The sequence below is a fragment of the Caretta caretta genome, chromosome 2, assembly GCF_965140235.1.
Source record: "Caretta caretta isolate rCarCar2 chromosome 2, rCarCar1.hap1, whole genome shotgun sequence".
Taxonomy (NCBI): Eukaryota; Metazoa; Chordata; order Testudines; family Cheloniidae; genus Caretta; species Caretta caretta.
The window spans coordinates 184,194,766-184,210,846 of NC_134207.1; the positions used below are offsets into that span (position 1 = coordinate 184,194,766).

Below are 16,081 nucleotides of genomic sequence, written 5' to 3' on the forward strand. Positions count from 1 at the left end.
GCCTGTTGCCGAAGTAACCAGCAGCCAGGTTCCTCCCAGTGAAGGAGCCATTTCCTCCTTTCCTTGTGATAGTACTGCAGTCCTCTCCAGCCAGTTGCTTCCTTCATTGTAGAGGTCTTCTTCCTCCTGTGCACACATGCTCCTCAGCCTAGCCACCTCCTCCTGTGGCTTTCCCATATGCTTCCTGGGAGATTCTGCCAGTAGACACCTTTTCACATTGGATGGTCTTCCCAGCCTGGCTGTCTGTGAGAAGGAAATGCAGGTCACAGTCTCTGCAAATCCATACCAAGACCTGGGTAGAGACATCCATGGTTGGGTTCTCTGTCTGGACACAGGTGCAGGTGGAGGAGCCAGAAGCATTGGTGATGCAGCCTTTCCAAGACATGCTGATTTGATTTTTCTCCCTCCTACAAGCTCCCTCTCAGACTCTTCTGTTTGCTGCCCCTGTTGGCTAGCTCCCCTTGGTCACTTAGCATCTGGCAATTAAGCCCTTCTCTCCTAAGTCAGCCTTTCCCCCTTGTTAACAAACTGGAATGGTGATCAAAAGGATCAAAGTTCAAAGGGCAGAAAGTTAGTGCCTTGCTAGTGGTCATTCAACTAGCAGGCCTCTGGCCCACACTCTCTCACAGTCCCAAACAGATAGTCACCAACAGACCACCACTGTAAATTTTAAGCAAACTGGAAAAAAAACAGACAAGCTTGCCCACTCATGCCAAGAATTAGTGCTCGCTTCTTCTTCAGCAGGGGCTCTCCCTCTCAAAGTCCCCTGTTGTTGTCATAGGACAGTACTGGTATATTAACAGTGTATGTAAACAAATAGTCCCTGTTCTGTGATTTTTGCTCTAGGTTGAACAGATCTTTTTTCATCCTACAGTGATCTAACTGAATAAGTGCTTTTTAGGCAATACCTCCCTAACTTTGTGTGAATTGCTTTGTGCATAGTTTAAACGTTGGAGAATCAGCTTCTAATCTCAGGCAGTGCATATTGCCCATGTATGTTTTGAAAAATCCATTACTTCATGTGTTGAATATTTTTTAACTATATGGTAGTGAATACGGAACATCTGAGTTTAGCCCAGGGCCCATGATGATGCAGGGAAATATGCAAGGAAGGATTTACTGACTTCCACTAATGGGGCTAGTTCCCTGTGACACATCAATTAACTTTTTAGAGTCTGATATAATAGGAATGTATTGTTTGTGTTGCTAATCCACCAGAAATGCTTCTTTCCCTGCTTTCAGGTTAATTGTAAAAACATTCCTAGTTAAAATTGTGCGTGAACTTATTTTGAAGCTTCTCTTTATATTAAAAATGTACTCAAATGCTGTCCCTCCCCTTCCTCCAGGTGCTTTGCTGTTCTTAATGTTTCCCTTGATGTCACTGTAAAATGAAATGTGACACTTTTTTAGGGAAACAGGTTGTTTCACCAAGAAAATTGTATGTATGTGTGATAAGCTTTAAGGGACGCATGCATGCATACATACATACATATATGTGCATGTAATTTATCTAATTTCAGGTGGCAGCCAAATGTTACCAAAAAGGAGGAGCAATTGAGAAGGAAAAACTGGCTTTAGCGCATGATGCTGTACTTAATGTGCAGTCAAAGAAAAGCAGCCCCAAGTAAGTGCTGAAATGCAACTGAATTTATTAGTAGTGTTTCTTGGAAAATATAGGGAACAAAGTGTTCTTGTTGATGGAACTGCTGGTATACCAGAATTGTGAAAAATAATGTAAAATTGAATTGGTTGTGCATATGTGACCTTTTTTGTTTTAAATAGGGAAAAACAGATGGACTATATGTACCTGGCTAAGACCTATTTGGAATGTGGAGAGCCAAAACTATCCCTGAAATGTTTGATTTACGCAAAAGAATTTCAGCTTTGTGCAGAACTATATGAAAAATTAGGCAAGGTACAAAAATCCTCTTCCCGCTCCCCAACCCAATGTTTAACAGAGTCTGTCTTCTTATGGGGTTTTTAGATCTATTTAGGGATTTTTAAACATCATGGTCCTAGACAGGACACTTTAAAATTTGTGTTCTTTACCTCATTTTAGTATTGGTGAGATTAGATAAATGTTCTTCCACCACATACTGGTAGAGTCATACGTAAAATACTGTGTTTTTCAGGTGGATTGTATGTCCAAGAGCAACATGCATCACAGAAGAGAAATAAGAGCGAAGAGGCGATAGCAGGGACTCTGCATTAATAGATTAGGTTTCTTTACCGTTCCCCACAACGCCAAACAGTAGTCATTCTTGCTTTGCCTTTGTTGGTGTTTCTAACTTGGAAACCTTTATCTCCATACAGTCAAGTGGGTGGGGAAAGGAGGAAAAATTATTTTTGTTTGATAATTGACTAAGACTGAAATTATTACTCGATATAACTATTCAGGTGATGCTGGCTTCAGCAGTGTATGTGCCAAGTGGACAATTTCTGCCTGAACTGGTCTAACATGAATAACAATCTATTAATAACGCAGAGTTATACAAATGACTATAACTTTACGGTTTAAACCATTGCCTCTGAACTCTATAATCATCCATTTGCTAAAAAAATGCAGAAACAACTCAAATTGTGTGATGGAGTAATGCACCCCAAATATAAACCAGATTGCAACTCCGATATCTCAGTAATTTAAAAAAAAAATAATATTGTGGTTCAAAATAAGAGTTTTCAAACACACTTAGCATTAGCCTAACTTTGCTCTCATTGCAGTCAATGATAAAATTCCCATTGACTTCTGTAGGAGCAGTTAGGCCGCAGGTTGCCCACCACTGACCTATCAGGGTAATCTGCGAGCCGTGAGATGTTTCGCTGATGTTGACTGTCCGCAGGCGCGGCTTCCCACAGCTCCCAGTAGCTCCAGTTCACTGTTCGCGGCCAGTAGGAGCTGCGGGAAGTGTTAGGCCGCAGGGACGCGCTGGCCGCTGCTTCCCGCAGCTCCCGTTGGCTGGGAATGGCGAACCACAGCCACTGGGAGCTGCGGGGGGCCGTGCCTGTGGACGGTCAACATCAGCAAAATGTGTCTCAGCCCGCAATCAGATTACCCTGATGGGCTGCAGGTTGCCCACCACTAAATTCTGCCAGTGCAGAGCACTTTTGAAAATCCAGTCCTAGTATATATTTTTTTACCTTAATTTCCAATTTCTTTACTTTAAAATGTTTTGAGTTTTTAAAACAATTCACCATTCTAATGATGGTTTTAAATTAATACATTTATATTTACAAACATAAATCTACTTTAACAATTATTATCTGGATGGGAATGGTTATTCATAGAAGGTCATAGGAACTGGCTGCATCCATTTCTCTCTCCCTTGTATGGATAAAAATACCATGTTTTTTTCTGTTGGCATTGTTCATATATTTAGACTGCAATATTAATAAGAGTTATTATGGTGCAGATAAAAGATGCTGCGTATTTCTATAAAAGAAGCCAATGCTACCGAGATGCATCCAGATGTTATGAACAAATCCAGGAGTTTGATCTTGCGCTTAAGATGTGTTGCCATGAGGAACTGTATGAGGAAGCAGCTATTTTGGTGGAAAGGTATGTTTGTAAAGAGGATGCTGCAGAGGAAAAAGTCTCCTTTCTTCCTTGTGCTGCTTGAGCATATTAAAGTAGGTTCTCCACAGATTTTGACAAGGGTTTTAATTGGTGACATTACTTTTGCATCAAGATTAAATTCATTTGGTTTATGAGAACTCCCACCAGCTTGAACTGTGAGAGAGAACTTGATTTTTTCCCAGGACTTAGTTCACTCCCTTAACGTCAGCCATGTCAAGTCTTCAGTTCTCCATCTGGACTGGTCTCCTCAACTAGATCCCTAAGGCCGATATCCCAAAGATTCAAGAAAACAACAGATTCATTAACCTTAATGTGGTCCCCTTGTGAGCATGCATTATGATAGATTGCTCACAACGGGTATGTCTAAACAGGGATAAAAGACCCTCCACTCTTGCAGGGTCCCAGAATTTGGGCTGCAGCCTGAGCCTGAATTTCTACACAGCAATTTTTCAGCCCCGGAGAGAGCGAGCCCTGTGAGTCCAAGTCAGCTGACCAGGTCAGTTGCAGGTTTCTTATCCCTGTGTAGACATAGCCTTAATGAGAAAATTCAGTGTTTTGTTTTCTCCTCAATGTCCAGGCCTTTTTTACGGCACACAATTCAAACTCTGCTCTGAAGACAGAATTAATTTCTTCATGGGATTTTTTTATGCTGCTCGTCTCTATAAATGTCTGAGTGCTTCAGAAATATTAGGGAATTTATCGTCACAACATTCCTGTGAGACCAGGAAGTGGTATTTTTCCCATTTTTATAGATGGGGAACTGAGGCACGGAGATTACGGTCAAAAGCATCCATTCGTTTTGAGTTCCAAATCTGAGATGATTTGGACCTTTATTTTTCAGAGTATTTATCATTCTGTAGCACTTCATATGTTCAAAGCTCAACTCCCAAAGACTTCAGTTGCTGCTGTGAGTTCTCTTAGCACTTCTGCGAGTCAGACACCAGGGTCTCAAGTCAGGCACCCAGAAAATGAGGAGTACATAGCTACCACCTCTGAAGTTTGGTTTAAGTGACTTGCTAGCATCATGTAGAAACGGTTTAGCTGAGGCAGGGAAAAAATCCAATTCTCCAGGGTAGATTCAACTGTGGGATCATCCTTTCTCTTCCTGCAATCTCTTGCGTCATTCACTACACACATTCCAGCTTTGCAAGTTATGAATCAGGGGTCCTAAAGACAACAACCTCCTTCACTATACAACCCTGATTAATTCCCAGAGCAGGACTGTGCATTGAATGACATAAGGGTCTTGTGGAAAACACAATATACAGTCATGTTATTGAGTGCCAAATTAAGCTTGCACAGGCAAGCTTAATTCTTGCTTTTCCTTACTTTTAGTGATTGACTTTGCAACATTGATGACATAAATTGAACACAAAAACCTATGTTAAAATTTCTAGCTTTTTTTTTTTTAAAGCAAACCGAAAAAACAAATTCTATCATGTGGCATCATATTGATACCACATAGAATCTTTAGATCCACCACACAGACTTCTGTCTGTTAAGCTAACAGAGTAACTGATAGCAATAGGAGATTGTTATCGTCTATAAAGACTAGAGAGAAAGGGAGCACTTTGCTGATGGGTTTCACAGATATTTGCTGATAGCAGAGGAATGGTGAGATGTATGAAGGCTCTGGAGGGGAGTATGCTCTACTTGGCACAGACCTTCCTGTCCCATCCCTCTAACCTGCCCTTGTCATAGTCCTGTCTTTTCCCCACCCTGCCTTTCGTCACAGTCCATTTTTCTCATCTAGCCATGCCCAGTCGCCGCCACTCAGGCTTCTCATCCCGGTCCCCACCTCCTTGCCAAGCAACTTCTAGTCTCACCCCTTCATATTACCAGTCCCAGCTTCCCACAACTCCCCGTCTCCTTGCCCATCCAGTTCCCCCTTCCCTTGGCTCCTCATCCAGTCTGTCTCTCTCCACCACCTTGGCCTCTACTTACCCATCCCCACTGTCTCCCACTCCCAAACTCTCTCCGTGGTCTCCTTGTTATCTCAGATTCCACCTCTTTCCCTGGCTCCTCAACAGATCTGACTCCCCTTCACCTCTCTCATTCCCAGTCTCTTTCCTCAGCCAGTCCCAGTGTTCTCCCTCACTCCCCCGGGCTCCTTATTTGACCAGTCTTTCCTCCCACCCCCACCCCACACACATCTGCTAGCTCAGAGTCCTTTTTTACCATTTCTCTTCCCAGCTCCCAGTCCCAGTCTCTTTGCCCAACCTGTAACAGCCCCTCCTCCCACCTCATATATTGGGACTCCCAGTCCCAATATTCCTCTCCCCTCACCTCCCAACCTCTAGACTAGTCTCTCCCCTTTACCAGGGACCTTGTCCGTACCACCCACTCCTCGGCAGGTCCAGTTCTTCTTCCCGGTGCATCTGAGTAAGGCAGTTTTCTCTTCCATGTTGTCTGAGCCCAGCAGGAGGAGTTACTGAGAGCTCAGGGAAGATGGGTTATCTGCTGTCAGTTTAGGTGCCCAGGCCCCTAACTGCAATTGCAGGGAAAGTCCTGCTCAGCCCTGGGCAGGAGCATGCCCAATGTGGACAGAATCTTTGGGGAATTTAGCAGCTAAACTTGATGAAATCCTCTATGCATGTCTGAACTGCAATTTTTCATAACTTGGTTTATAACTGTCCTCTCGGAACTATGCCCCAGTTTGAGCCCCTTCCTGTACCCCGAACCTCTCATCCCCAGCCCTACCCAAGAGCCTTCACCTCCAGCCAGAGCCCTCATCCACCCCAGCCCCGAGCTTCCTCCCACGCTCTGAACCCCTCAGTCCCACCCCCGCCACACATCATCTCCATATTGGTGCACATAACAAAATTAATTCCGCATATGGATGTAAAAAATTAGAGGGAACACTGATGGTGGGGACACTAGACCTTTTCAAAATAAAAAGTTTTCCGGGGTGTTTTAGCATGGACAAAACATTTTTGTTTTGCTTTGCTCTTGGAAATGATTGAACCTTTTTGGCTGAAATTTTCAAATAAAATTCAACCTGAATCAGATACCCAGCATGAAAAATTTCAGCCCAAATGCTTAAAGTTTGGCAGAATTATGAGCAACTGAAAACAGGGTCTTACGATGGGAAGTATTGGGCAACCTTCATGGATACATAGATAGCAAGGCCAGAAGGTACTATTGAGATTATTTAATCTGACCTCCTATATAACGCAGACCATAGAACTCCCCCAAAATAGTTATTAGAGCATATCTTTTAGAAGAAAATCCCATCTAAAATGTGCTAGTGATGGACCTTAATAGGCAGTGCTGCCTAGAACTAGCTCCACCTAGAACCATAGGGTTAGAAGGGACCTCAGGGTCATCTAATTTAGCCCCCTACCAAGATGCAGGATTTGTTGTCTAAACCATCCAAGATGGCTATCCAGCCTCCTTTTGAAATCCTCCAGTGAAGGAGCTTCCACAGTTTAATTCAACAATTTAAAACTTCAGAGTAAAGTATATATGTTCCTCAAACAGCATAGTAAATGGTCATATTCTGTATGACACAGCATGAAATCTTATGTTATATAATGTGGTAATTTGGAAAATAACTCTTATTACCACTGTACGTGGGAAGTTTTTTTTTTTTTTTTTTAAAGAATAGCATTTACCAAATGTATAGAAATAGTTTGATTCAAAATTGGAATTCTTAAAATTATTTTTAATATCTAATGCTTTATTTGAAATCAACCTTGCAAAATCATTTATGCAAATTTACCATCCCAGGCACAAAATCTACTCCTTCACTCTTACCATGAAAAAAATGATAATGAAAAGCTAATGATGACTTACTCACCTGTCAAAAAACATTACTTTGCCCTCGGTGAGTGGGCTTGAAAAGACTATTGCAAGGTTGAAGTTTGGCTATGAAACAAGTTTATTAATTTATTGACATCATATAACAGTAATTGACCATTAGCTGAATGTCAGAACTAATTTTGAAAAAGGTACCTTGATCTGCCACTCAGAAGCAAGAAATGGGAGAAAGATTTATATACCGTACTATGGCGCACATGTATTCTGTTAATCATAAAGTGATCAGTGATTGATGTAAGCTTTTGTTTGGATTTACCAAGTTTGACCCCTAAAGAATATTTGATAATGTGAGGGTCTTAGTCTCAAAATTCTGACTGTTCATGTAGCAGATTCATAATTATCATATGTATCTTAATAGGAGTTCATACCCGCTGTGTTCTGAATGACTTTAATCTTACTTTCATCATCATTTTAAAGTAGTATGTAGCAAGACCCACTGACATTCTGAGCTTCTAATCTGATTCCTGATTGAAATTTTAGTGGTCTTAATTCAGACAGCTTTAAATTGTAATGAAATGATCTGTAGATTTTTTTTTAAAGTACTGTGATAATTTTTCATATCTTTGAGACCTCTCATCATTATGCACAATATTTGAAGTGCCCCTGGAGAGGACCTGACTGGCACAGAGTTATTACCTTGCTCGACATTGTGTGATCTTTTTAAAAAATGCTAGATTGTGTCTGTCTGATTTATTTATATATGGTAGTAATGTGACATTGATGTATCTTTATTCCAGATATGAAGAGATACTAAGGGCGAAAAGACAACCAGTTTCCAAACTCTCATACTCTGCAAACCAGTTTTATTTGGAAGCATCTGCAAAATACTTGCGTGAAAACAAAACCAAGGAAATGATGGCAGTCCTCTCCAGACTTGACACCGAGGACCAGCTTGTATTCTTGAAATCACGCAAATGCTTGGCCCAAGCAGCAGACTTGTTGAGGAGGGAGGGTCGACAGGAAGAGGCTGCTATGCTGATGAAACAGCATGGGTTTGTGCTGGAAGCAGCCAAGCTCACTACCAAAAAGGAATTTCGAGCATCATGTCTGCTTGCTGCAGTCCGTTTCAGCATAACTGGCTGTTCAGAATTGGAGAACAGAGACACCATCCTGGAAGAAGCCTTAGAGCTTTGTAAGCAAACAAATCAAAAATCCAGCATTGCTGAGGCAACTTTTCTGCAGGGAGTTCTAAAGAAAGATTTTAGAAAGCTTGAAGAGGCCTTCTACAAGTTCTTGCCTTTGAATCATTGTGCTGGTGTGGTGGAAGCCCTCTTTGAATCAACCCACTGTGAACCAAAAAGCCAGGGCATCTTTTTTCTGGCACCTTGTGGTTTAGAGGCCCTTCTAAATCTGTTCAGAGCTCTCCAAAAAGCAGCCACCAATGCTGAGAAAGAAATGGTCAAGTCATGTTTTGATTATTTTGGGATTTTGCCCATAGATGGCAATGTTTGCCAGGTGTCTCAAAATGAAGCTGGACATATTCTTCAGTTCTTGCCAGATAATCCTATTCTGAAAGAGAAGAAAACTAAAGATCACTTCATTGTAGGCATGGAAGAGGTAAAGTCTGCACTGAATAAGCACTTCTTAAGCAGGCTGTGTTCAATTACATGCAGTATACTTGAGCAGAGTTACCCTGATATTTGCATGAAGTTCATTGCTGGCTTGAAGTGTGAGGATAAAACCTGCAAAGATTTCCATAGACCTTTGTTGCGTCATGAGGCAAAGTCTATACTTCAGTGTAAAATGCATCTGGCAGCAATAAATGGACTGTTGTTACAGGCCAAGAGAGTATTCCCAAAAGAGCTGTTGCATGAATTTAATGACATTGATGAAATTTTGACTGCGGATAAATATATATTATGCAAATCCCTATTAGATTTTGTTTTCCCGAAACATTTCCATCTGAGAGTGGTGTCTGAAAACCCAAAGGCATGCAAAGATATCTTGGGACTCCATCAGTTTTCTAAACCCTGTAGGATGGTGTTGAAGGAGTACATCATATTTCAGTTTAAAAGTGAAAATGCCATAAACAGAAGAGAATCAACCGACTTGTGGCTCAGGGCAATGCAAGTTTTCATCTTGTCTTCCAGTTATCCTGAAGAATTTGAGAAGCTCCTTGCTAAGGAGGAAGATGATTATAATAAAGAACTGAAGTTATTAGAAGCTAAAAAATATAAAAAGGAGGAAAGAGGCAGAGGAGGAAGACCCAAAGGGGTAGATGGCAGATATGGCATGTTGATACCTGATAAATATTCTGGAAATGCAGAAAACACACACTTATGTTTCATTCGACTTCTTGAAAATTCGCTAGAGCAGCTCTATGTTTACAGAAACCCAGAAGACTGTAAATGGATGTTTTTCCGTTTTATGAATGTCCTGGTGAAGAAATGCATTGAACCTCTGATTCCTAGCATAGGAAATACAGTGATGTTGCTGGAATTCCAGTATATTCTCTGTTGTGCTGTCCTGATGCGCCTCTGCAAGAACATTACTCTGTGTCTTCCGAAAAGTTACATCGCTCTCTTTCATTACTGGGAGTTTTTGTTCAGAAAAAAAGACCAGAAGAAAGAGATTAGAGACATGTTTTCCATTATACAGGAGTACAAACCAAAGGACACAAATGAGGCTGTGAAGGAGTTCAAATTTCATCTCCTTTATGTTGCAAAAGTTTTGTGCGGCGCTAAAAACAGTAATTTCAATGTTCTTCTTGATGCTTTCAGGGATCCTGATTGCATTACGTCAGGGGAAGCAGAGCGTACAATGGTGTTATGCTTAGTGATGTTAGTGAATGCTGATCAAGTGCTTAGTCCTAGATGTAAATCCCTTTTACATGAACACTTTCCTGAAATCAAGTCAAAGTTAATAAATATGAAAAAAGATTGTCCATCCAAAGTGCCTGAAAGATTGGTTAAGATTGTGGAACGCGTGAATGACGCTGTAGATGTGAGGAAAATAGCAGAAGGCCTGCAGGAGCTGCTGATCGAACGAGATGAGGAGTACTTAGCTGACTGCCACTGGAAGTGGGACACTATGTATGCCAAAGGAGCAAGTATACGGGGCATCTTTTATGAGCAAGTTAACCTAGACAGAATTGAATCACATTTGGATCCTTTGGAATATTTTGAGGAGCCAGAAACGGAACTTGAAAGGGATCTCTATGTGGAAGAGAGAGAGGATCCCCTAACAGCCATAGCATCCATAAAGCAGCAGAAACAACAGCAGAAAGCTCATGCTAAGCGGAAATTGTGGCGTTTGTTTCTTTTAGCCTATTATTGCATAAAATGGAGGAGGAACTCGTGTTCAAAAACAGATCCCATTGGGATGGAAATGAAAGAATTGGTGTCAGGAATCTTTAAAAAAGCAGATATCGACCGAACACAATGTGACCTCTGTGGAGTCAAATTTATTCAGGGTCCTGAAAACTACTTTATCCAGAAAGAAGACTTAGAGAGAGAAACTTCTGAAGCTGTGACACCAACAGAGACTGATCCAGGAGAAAAGGAGAGCATAGAAAGGAGTGAAGCTGTTGTGGCGAGTGAGACTTATGTAAAGCACAGACACCTGGATGAGCACAGAAATAAATACACTGCCTACCAGAATTATTTTGAATTTTTCAAAAGAAATGTGGATCCAAAATTACGTGAAGGGTTAGATATAGTGGACACAATTGAACAAAATACCTGGATCACAAGTCACTTGATATTTAAAGAACATTCCAATGTGGTGCAAAGAAAAATTCAAGAGAACATAAAGAAGATTTCTGATCTAGTAGAGGACATCTATAAGAGAAAGGCTTGGGCTGATGGTAAGACTTCTTTTTGTTGTGTTGCCTATGATGCCATCTCATCATTGCTTGTAGCTTGAGTGGTCTTGTATTTTAGGTTCCTCCAACACTTGAATGATGTGACACATAACTGAGGAAAATGTGTTGCTCAACAATATGAGCTAAGTATGCGAGTATCTATACATATTTTTGTGCAGCAGTAATATAGGCCCTGATTTCCCCTTTTACTTATTCTGATTTTCTGTGGAAGTACTCCTGATTTATTCTAGTGCAAGTGAATGGAGAGTCAGGCCCATATTGTTAGTCTGCTTGTAAAGAAAGATCTACAGTGCCTCTCAGTTTTTGCCAGACAAAGCGAGTTAAAATTAAGGATGCTATTGACATTCATATTTTATTTATTTAAATTTTATATTTAATGAACAGAGAGTATTTAAATAGTACAATCAGCACATAAAATGAGTAGTCTAATAGGGTCTCCAGTTCAGCTCTTTGTTAAAGTCTTTTTTTATAGTTTAGATACATGATCAGGTGCTGCTGTCATGCTTCTGTGGCAGTTTCTAACTTGTCTGAAGTGTACTCCTAGAAACACCTCTAAGGTTATGTCTATACTGAGAAGTTTTAGGAACTCTTCAGCTCTTGGTATAGCAGCTCTACTGGTGCTAGCAAGATGGGAGCACTGGTGTTAGGGTAGTGTCCAGGTTAGATTGTGCTTTGAGTAAGAACACCTGCAGTTAGTCTACACTTGCACCCCCAGAGTGCTAGCTACACTGATGCTAGACCAATGTTGGGAGCATTACTAAAGATCCTCAGTGTGGACAAGGCAAAAAAGTAATGCTAACAGTGACTGAACAGGAGTTGCATTAAGTTTTATGTCTTAGGAAATAAATATGTTACAAATATTATTTCATATTTGTTTACCATATATTTGATGTTTTGCACTGTTTCTGGCAAGGAAAAATAAAATTAGTAATGAGTGGGTGGATGATCTAGGAACAGAATAGAATGGACTAATTGCTCCTAGGAAAAAACTAGCACCTTAAACCAAAACTGCGCCATTAACTCTAGACCAGCCTTCAAAAGTGTCATGACAGTTCATCAACCATGGCATAACATCCACTTGTCTAAGGTGACTTATAATGAAAAAACAAACGATATTTCACTCACCCATCAAAAAAACCCTACTTGCTGTGATGAATAGAATTTTGCAAGGCTGTCATAAGCCTCTGTTCACCAGTGTGTTACGTAAGTCTTATGTTACTCCTCTCATGGGAATGTTATACAGTTTGGAAAATTTCTATATACAGACTGTAGTAAGAGGCCCGAAACATAAACCCCTGTATCAGAGGCCTGGTCTGAGTCCTAAAGCCTGAACCAAAGTACTTCCAGGCATTGCTAAGCAAAGCTGGGCTATGAGCCAGAGGCAGGCCCTAACTGCAGAACTTGGCAAGAAAAAGGCTCCTAGAAAGCACACGCTAATGATATAAGTAGTAATAAGAGGAACGGGTGGCAAGATGGCACCTGGACATCCCGATATGAGGACACTTCACAAAGATAACAAGGAACAGCCAGGTGCATCCCAAAGACAGAGTCAAAAGGACAGCATGATGGACAGATGTGTTTGTTTGAACCAACATGATCAAAGGGGGAGACAGTACCCTAATGAGTCAAGGGGCTGTACCTCAATATGTCAGTAGGGATGAGTGATCTGTCCTGCAACTGTGTAAAAATAGGTCCCGGAGCGCATATCTTTGTCCAGCCTAGGAGGCAGTGGAGTGTCCCGCTACTGACTGAGCTGAGCCCATTGCCAGGGGGCACACATTCGTAGTGTGTCCTGTAGAGTCTATAGGGAACTATTACTGTGCTTCGTTTGACAATAAACCTGGTCGGGTGCCTTCGTACCTTACTAGTCTGTGGTCTTTGGGGGGTCTCTTGGGGTCTGCTGTGTCAGCTATCTGCGCAGAACTGGGGCAGCACACAGAGGGAACATGCACGCAGCCGACTGTTGTCATCGTCGAACCAGAGCAGAGCACCTCACTGGTAGCTACCGACAACACATACAAAGATATAAAGTGCATAAAGTCAGTTTATTACACATGCTGTGGGCTTGCCTCTCTGTCACCTTACATTGGAGAAAGTTGCTGATTTTTATTTAGAACAAACCATACTCAAATTTCACTGAGCTTTTTTACACTTACTAGATAATAAAATAAACAAATATAAAATTAATATACACAATCTTCGCAGTAGCAGAGAGATGTATTGCTATGTGCACTGGAAATACAAACATCTCTTATTGCTGCAGATTTTGGCTGACCAATGTCAACATTTTTCCTCTGTGGGAAAGCATCATACAGAACCAGAGAAAAGCTGAAGATTTCACTTTAATTTGGGAGTCCTTTATTTCAAGTCTTGGTTAGTTAATGGACCCTGACATGTTTTGACTTCTGTTTTAACATAATTAAGTAGTAGGCCACATCGTCAGCTAGCATAAGTAAGCATAGCTCCACTGAAGTCAACACAGGTTTGCTACTGTTCCCAAAGAAACAGCTGTCATCGATTATTTGTCTAAAGTCATCTGCCAACTAGAGTACTTCTGTTCAGTGAAAATCCTGATTATTATTATTATGCTAATTATTCACATACCTAATTGTTAATGGTAGATTTAGCTGCAAGATCTCGGTACCTGTTATCTTTGTTTTTCCATCCTGGAGGAAACTTTACAAACAAGTTTATATTTTGCGTCTGAAGTTTTGTTTTTTCTTTGAAGGTGTTCTTGTTAAGTCTGTAATATTACAGTTCATTAAACAAGTGCAACAATACATTTGTAGTGTATTGTGCCTGAACCTATAGAGTTTTAGGGGATTGAGGAGGGAATTCAAGGAATCTTCTCGTTTGCCCTCTGCGCAGAGCTAGCCAGAATGTTGATGGGGAGTTCAGGCTCTGCATGGCCTTTCTAAAAGGGACAGGGAGAGGGTGTGGCTGTGACCCTCCCCCTCTGTCTGGCAGAATTGATTGATGGGGAGAGGAGTGCATGCTCTATCCTCTTCCATGGTGGTATCTCTCCCCTACATCATGTACTTCTGGAAGTCCACAGGAAGAATTCTTGTTGATTCAGACAAAATCCTTCCTAGAGTTTTCAGTGCAACGTAGTCCTATAACACCTTTCCTTTAGTCACTATCCACCTCTCCAAGTCACTGTCCAGCCCTCAGATAATAAGCATGATGTTTTAACAATTTATCTATTTCAGCTGAAGAAATAATGACCAAGCCTGTCAGCAGTTTATCCGTTAATCTTGGTGATGCTCATAAATGGCTGAAGAACACTGAGTCACATATGGTAAAGGAGGAAGGTATGTCATCAAATTATACAAGTCTCCATATCCACAGAAAATGTGTGGTTATATTTTAATTTGAAGATACTCACCTTCTAGGTTTTATCAAGGCCACAACCATTATTGCATAGCCAAAGAGGACTGAGTAGGCTGTGTATGCAGGTAGTGGTGGGTCAGGTGCACTGTTCAGAATATAACAAATAACTGTGGAAAAGGGAAGGGAAATGGAACCTTCTTCACCAAAGACTAGGACATTTGTTTCTCAGAACTTTACAGCATCAGTATGTTTTTTGGACTGGTATCTGTATAACCCCAAGTTCTTAGGTCAGTGGTTTCTAATAGGACTGATTAACCATTTTTTTTTTTTTTTACATGTTCTGTTTTCATCTGGGTACAGGACAGAAGAAAGACAAGTCAAAGGAAAACAAAAAGATCCCTCATGTAAAATATTCTTTCTATAAGACATCATGATTTGCACATGTACCTTAATCCATCACAACACTTAAGCATAAGCTTAATGTTAATCATGGAAGTAGTTCTACTAACTTCCTTGGGAGTACTTTGGTGCTTAAAATTAAGCATGTACCTAAGTGTTGGATTAGGGCAATAATAATTATGTCGAGAAAGAAGGCAATATCCAGTAATAAAGCTTCTTGAATCTCATGTTTTTCTAGTCTAAAGCTGTGGTTTTAGACCATTGATTTTGATCACAATTGCATATCATATTATCCTCTGACAATACAAAGAAAGAGATAATTAAAACATAGTATGAGTGAGCTCTTAGTTCTACAAACAGCATTAAAGCCTTATTCTTGCTCTCTTTTGAAGTCAATGGGGAAATGCTTACTGACTGCAGGAGTAGCAGAATCAGGTCCTGAATGTCCACCATTAACAGGAGGAATCCAAGGGAGAAATAAGTACTCTGACACACAGATTAGCCATTAAGACATGATCTTCTGTTCACGTAAAAACTTAAGAGGAAAAATACTTTATTAAAAAGAAGTCATGATCAGTAATAAAATTAAGTCTTCAGTGCAAGAGGTATATCAAAGCAACAGAGACTGTAATGTTCATACAAAAAAAAGACTTGTAACTGGTTCATTGGTTGAAGCTATGAGTCTACTCAAGAAAGGTGATTATTTTAACGCTTAGGTTACGATGCTTTTGTTCTTAATTTTGCTATCATAAATGTAAATATGCAAGAGGAACCTGCTTAGAAACTATTGCTGCTAGGAGAGTTTTCAGAGAAACTTTGCCTCTCCCCCCATGTTTAGCTTTAATAGTGGTATTTCATTAACTTGATTTTATTTATTTGGTTGTAAATGTTTTTATTACATAAGATTGGTTCACCAGTTCATCCTTATTTAGCAACACACTTTAGCACATGCTTATGTCTTATTGAAGTCAGTTGTACAAGACTTCTTATTGAAATCTTAAGTACAAGTTCCATACCACCTTGTGCTTAAGTGCTTTGTTGAATTGGGGCCTGAATAGGAAATGGCCATAGTGTGTTTTTTTGTCATGCCTTTAGGAAAAGAAAGTTTCAATCTTATATCCTTTTGAACAATTTAT

At 40.5% G+C, this 16,081-nt stretch overlaps 1 protein-coding gene across 5 annotated transcripts in view; it reads left to right on the forward strand.

The window, feature by feature from the left end:
• The window catches only part of TRANK1 (tetratricopeptide repeat and ankyrin repeat containing 1), a 92,320-nt gene that overhangs the window by 74,938 nt on the left and 1,301 nt on the right, over positions 1-16,081 (forward strand). For all 5 annotated transcript variants that reach the window (XM_048838983.2, XM_075125646.1, XM_048838982.2 and 2 more), the window contains 5 exons: positions 1,521-1,624; positions 1,783-1,915; positions 3,411-3,556; positions 8,131-11,198; positions 14,426-14,527. In XM_048838983.2, coding sequence (XP_048694940.1) covers positions 1,521-1,624; positions 1,783-1,915; positions 3,411-3,556; positions 8,131-11,198; positions 14,426-14,527 — 3,553 coding nt within the window. The remainder of the gene's footprint in view (positions 1-1,520; positions 1,625-1,782; positions 1,916-3,410; positions 3,557-8,130; positions 11,199-14,425; positions 14,528-16,081) is intronic.